General features: G+C 39.7%; 1 protein-coding gene across 2 annotated transcripts; it reads left to right on the plus strand.

Annotated features, from left to right (window-relative positions):
* Nucleotides 956-5235, plus strand: LOC18768960 (F-box/kelch-repeat protein OR23). Of its 2 annotated transcripts, XM_020570810.1 has the most exons (3): nt 956-2111; nt 3038-3102; nt 4673-4802. In XM_020570810.1, the coding sequence occupies exons 1-3, from the start codon at nt 1117-1119 to the stop codon at nt 4789-4791; spliced, it is 1179 nt and encodes a 392-aa protein (XP_020426399.1). In that variant the 5' UTR covers nt 956-1116; the 3' UTR covers nt 4792-4802. The 2 variants fall into 2 exon arrangements, with proteins under 2 accessions (XP_020426399.1, XP_007199891.2); XM_007199829.2 differs by lacking the exon at nt 3038-3102 and having other exon boundaries at nt 964-2111; nt 4673-5235.

The following is a 5445-nucleotide window of genomic DNA, read 5'->3' on the forward strand; positions in this document are numbered from 1 at the left end:
TTTTGAATGAAGTATGTGTCGTAATTACAAATATCATGCATGATTTTTTGGAACAAATGTGGCTGCATTCTATATCTCTCTCGAAATTTATGAGCAGGATATAACGAATTTGGGATAAAGTAATCCTCCAAGAGATTCTTACCCCGAGACTCTCTGCGTCTTTCCACATTCGGGGCACGACGACGATGGTGTTGGCTTGATTGATTCATCATACACACCGCCGCTACTTCAAGCATTTCTTCCTCTTCTTCATCGGCGTCCCGATCTTCTTCCTCACGTCTACGCCGGATTTCTTCCCATTCTTTCTGTTGCCTCTCCAACACCCTCCTGAAGTTTGACATTGAGAGTATAATGGGAAATTGTAAAATCTGAGAAATGAAGGAATATATCAGAGATTGTGTGAGAGGAGTGGTGTTGATGGTGTAGTTATATAGAGGGATTCAGAAGATAGAGATGACACGTGGCACAATTTTAGAGGGTGAAAATCTTATCTGAAATCTGAGATCACTATTTGAAAAAAATATCTGAAAATCTTATCAGACATGGGACACGTGGCACAATTTTAGAGGGTGAAAATCTTATCTGAAATATGACATTATAATTTTTTAAAATTATCTGAAAATCTTATCTGACATGGGACACGCGGCACAATTTTATAGGGTGAAAATTTTATCGGAAATCTGATATTATAATTTTTATTAATGAATATCCGAAAATTTTATCTGGAATAAGACACGTGGCAACCGAGATTCACATCCGAAAATCTTATCCGAAAATTTAATTACAAAAGATTATCAAAATTAATGATTTAAAGTATTAAAAAATAGGAAATAAAGTACAATGAATAGTAATTGCCCTAGACTTGCCCTAGACTTTGCCCTTGTGGGTGGAACCACAAATGGCAAGGCTGACACTATTCACGTGAATAGTGTCAGCCCTTGCTTGCCCTTGCTTGCCCTTGCCTTAGACTTTGCCCTAAGGGGTGGAGTTGCTCTAAGAGAAAAGAAAAAAAAACAAAATAGCTTAAACTACTCAACGCCAATCCAGAATGAAAGAATATGAGAGTGAGAGAGGCAGAGACTTTATAGACGTGAAGAAGAATAAGAAGAGGAGGAAATGATCCAACCCACACCTTCATCTCCTTCTTCATCTTCATCTTCTTCATCGCCATCTTCACCACAATTGATGCAGATCTACGAAAGCGTAACCCTAATTCCCGGTCTCCCAAACGACGTCGCAGCACTCATTCTCTCCTTCATCCCCTACTCCCACCAAGCCCGCCTCAAACCAACCTGCAAATCATGGAAGCTCTTCCTCTCCTCCAAAACCCTAATCGCTCTCCGCCAAACCCACCGTAACCTCTCTCACCTCCTCTGTATCTTCCCCCAAGACCCCTCCGTAGCCTCTCCTTATCTCTTCGACCCCCAAAACCTAGCCTGGTGCCCCCTTCCCCCCATGCCTTGTAACCCCCACGTCTATGGCCTCTGCAACTTCACATCCCTCTCCATTGGCCCCCACCTCTACGTCATCGGCGGTTCGCTCTTCGACACTCGCTCGTTCCCGATTGACCGTCCCTCGCCGTCCTCCGCTGTCTTCCGATTCGATTTCAACACTTCCTCGTGGGACTTCCTCGCCCCGATGCTCACGCCACGTGGCAGCTTCGCCTGCGCCGCGGTTCCGAGCTCCGGAGAGATTCTCGTCGCTGGCGGTGGCTCTCGTCACACGCTGTTCAGCGCCGCTGGAAGCCGAATGACCTCGGTGGAGCGATATGACATCGGTAGAAATGAATGGGTTGCCATGGACGGGTTGCCGGGTTTTCGGGCCGGGTGCGCGGGGTTCTTTGTTGGGGAAGGGGAGGAGAGGGAGTTCTGGGTGATGGGTGGGTACGGCGAGTCTAGGACGATATCAGGAGTTTTTCCAATAGACGAGTATTACAGAGACGCCGTGGTGATGGAATTGAAGAATGGGAATAGTGGTGGCAGGTGGAGGGAGCTTGGGGATATGTGGGAAGAAGGCGAAAGGGTGAGGCTCGGCAAAGTTGTCGTAATCGAAGATGGTGATGATCGTGGACGCCCTGCTGTTTTCATGCTTGATGGGAATGATATATTCAGGTAGTTTTTCCATTTTCTTAATTTTTTGTGTTTAAGTTCGGGCTTGAAGTAGCATTGTATGTTCTGTTCTGCTAGTAACAATTGATTCAAATTGGATTGAGATTATTCATGTAGATGTCAGTCTTAAATACCTCTACTAAGCTTTAAGCTCAAATGTTTTTGCTCTGCATTGTGAGTTTCCTTGTTGGATTTGTTTGAATTGGATGTTACTTAAATTCAGTTTAATGGGCAACAGTTGTTTTCAGATGAACTAAATGTGTGATTTAGATAGAAAACATTTGCTGCTGCCTCATGTTCCGTGTGTCTTGATGCTTCAGTTTCCCACCACATTGTTGCATTTACTTCAAAATTACCTGGTATTGAATGATTAATGTTATTTTGATTGAGAGTTGTGCCCGAACTTAGTGTTAGATTTCTGTAAGAGTGCTGCTAAACGAACCCTAAAATTAACTGAGTACACTCTATTGCCAAACTTTTTATTGAATTACTAATTTACCCTAATAGAAAATGACCAAAAAGGGTATATTGAATTGTGAAACAAATGTAATTTTATTAAGTACACCCTATTCACCATATTCAACCCTAATCAAATGACTATAACCATCTATTTCATAAATTTTTTGTATTCTTCAAAAGCTACGATTTACCAAATCATTAGTTATTAAAAATCACCGGAAATCAGGTCATTACATCTCCTGGAAATCATCAGGAATCTTCTTTAGGATAGTTTCCAAGTTTATAGGGTCCCTTCTGTATTTCCAATACAACTTCAAGTTCAGATCAGAATGAGGGATGCACTAAAGTTTGGTTTTTTTTTTCTCTCTTTTTTATTTACATTTTTTTATGTAAATCGTATATGCTGGGTGTTCTTAGGTTGTCGTGGCTTCAAGGGAGTTCTGGATTTTTGTTCATTTTTTGTGTAGCAGGTTACTAAATGCACGCTCAGGATTTTGTCCATTCAACTTGTTCATTTTCAGTGCTGGATTTCTAGGTAGTGGACTTGATTCACTTGAATGATCTTTGACTGTTTCATACTGATAAAGCTTTTTAATTGGGGAATTAATGTCGATCTTTAGTTACTGTTTAGATGTTTTCCTGGTATTGCTAGCAATTCAAAAGCAGAAGAATCTTCAAATTGTGAACACTGATACATGTTTTGCATTAGGTTCAGTCAGCTTTCAATATAGAGGGAGGCCAAGAAAAAGCAAATGGGGCAGTGAAAAAACTTATACTGGAGAGATGAATTGGTACATTAGGGTGTACCGATGGTATTTTTGGTAGTTAAATAAGGTGTACTTAGTTAATTTTATATTTTGATTTAAATATTAGGGTATACTTAGATTATAGGATGTACTTAGTTAATTTTAGGGTTCGTTTAGCAACACTCTTTCTGTAATTATTGGCCTTATAGGGTTTGAAATGTTAGTTGACTAGATCATGCAAATTTAAGTATAAGTACTCAGAGATGCTGAGTTGCTGAGATGGTCCAGTCTAGAGTAGGTACTTAGAGATATTCATTGAGAATTTTTTTTTTAAGTGGACTGGTGAAATAAGGGTGTAAGAACTTAGATGGAGTCAACTTTTGTTCCCTTTGCATCCTTGGTCCCCCTCATGGTTAAACATAACAAAAGGGAAAACATGTGTGCATGAGAGAGGACTATTTGAAGTGGAAACATCAAAATGTTCATTGATCTAAAGTCCTAATCCGCGTACAGTAACTCTTTTTTTTACTTTTGTAAGACTATCCAAGCTTTGCGGAATGCTGGAACTCTTTATGTGGCTCAGTCATATTTTATATATAACACCATTGAAGCATTGTCTTTGGATTTGCCTGTAAAGAAACAACTGGAGAGGGGGCGGATCTTGAACTTATTATGATTCTCCATGATGTAGTTTGTGCTTATATCTCAGGCTGAACATTATCTATATATTCCACCAAAAGGAGAATGCAGAAGACAGAGTTTGAAGTCTTCTGTTAAGCTATATTGAACTAATAAAACCTAACAGACGGTGTCTGTTATGCTTCAGTTATTTCTGATGATTTAAATTGGATAGTTATGCTAATTTATAGTTTATGACTTAGATGACATGGTCTCTGGAGTTCCTTTGACATAGATTCTACTTGGCAATAATGGCTGTAATGCTTTAGCTTCCTTTCTATTGGATTGATTGTGGTTTCATGAGGGGAAATGTTGTTTTTCATAACAAAAATGTTGAGAGATGCATAGTTTTATTAGACAATTTGTAGAAGCTATTCTACTATGTAAGGCCACATTCTTGTAAGTTCGCTTTTGTATATGCTTATTAATGTCCTTTTGGGTGTATGTCATATGCCCCCAGTTTATGTGTGTCCTTTTGAATTTCTCCCACTGTGAGTGCTCCAGTGCCGTTTGCTGTCCCTAATTTGAAGAACATCATCTTGTATAGGAAATTAGAACTTGAAGACCTAACTGGAGTGCAGCCACTTTAAAACTTGCCCCTCTGCATTTGATCTTTCAATGATGATTTTCAAAGGAAGTTATTGCTTTTGTTGCTTAAATGCTGTGTCTACTGCACTGCAGGTATAACATGGCTTCAAATCGCTGGTTTAAGGAGTCACGTATACCAAGAAAGGCTCCGTGCAACTCATTATTTGGATTTGTTGTATTGGACGGAGAGCTGCATGCAATCACCCTTTTGAAGGCGGTTGAGACAACAGAAACCCGAAGGTCGCGACTGCATAAGAGGGCGGGAACGCTGTACATCCAAATCTACAATCCTAAGAAGAAGACATGGAGATCTCTCATTACGAAGTCGCCTTTCCATTACAGCTTGGATTTCAATACTGCAGTTATGAGCACCATTCGCTTGTGAATTTCGATTCTTATTGCGCGTACTCATGTTAATAGTTGTACCGATTGATGTGCAGCATTGTCTATATTGGTCCACCTCACCTGGTCCATTGCTGCCAGCATATTTGTAAAGCCCTTCAATGTACAGCAGACTGAGATATATAGATCCTTAGCTGTTAGTGAAGTGCTAATTAGTTAAGGTTCATATGAGTTTCGTATATTGTATCAGTTGTTTTCCAGACTCCAGAGATTAAATATAGATAAAGTTCTGTGTTAAATAGCTTTTTCTTTTCTTTCTTTTTCCCCCAGTGCATCCAGCACGCTTTACTGGTGTAGCATCTAAAATTTATCTGCTTAGTATGATCTAATGTCTATCTACCCCCAAGCCCATTTCTGGGTTTGAGTTCAGGTTTTGTCCTTTCCGTAGATTATTATTTTTTAATTTTAGAAAGATAAAAGCCTGGGTTAGATACATCCATTATTTGTTGGTAGCTTCATTCGTA

Source organism: Prunus persica, chromosome G8 (genome assembly GCF_000346465.2).
Source record: "Prunus persica cultivar Lovell chromosome G8, Prunus_persica_NCBIv2, whole genome shotgun sequence".
NCBI classification, from domain to species: Eukaryota; Viridiplantae; Streptophyta; class Magnoliopsida; order Rosales; family Rosaceae; genus Prunus; species Prunus persica.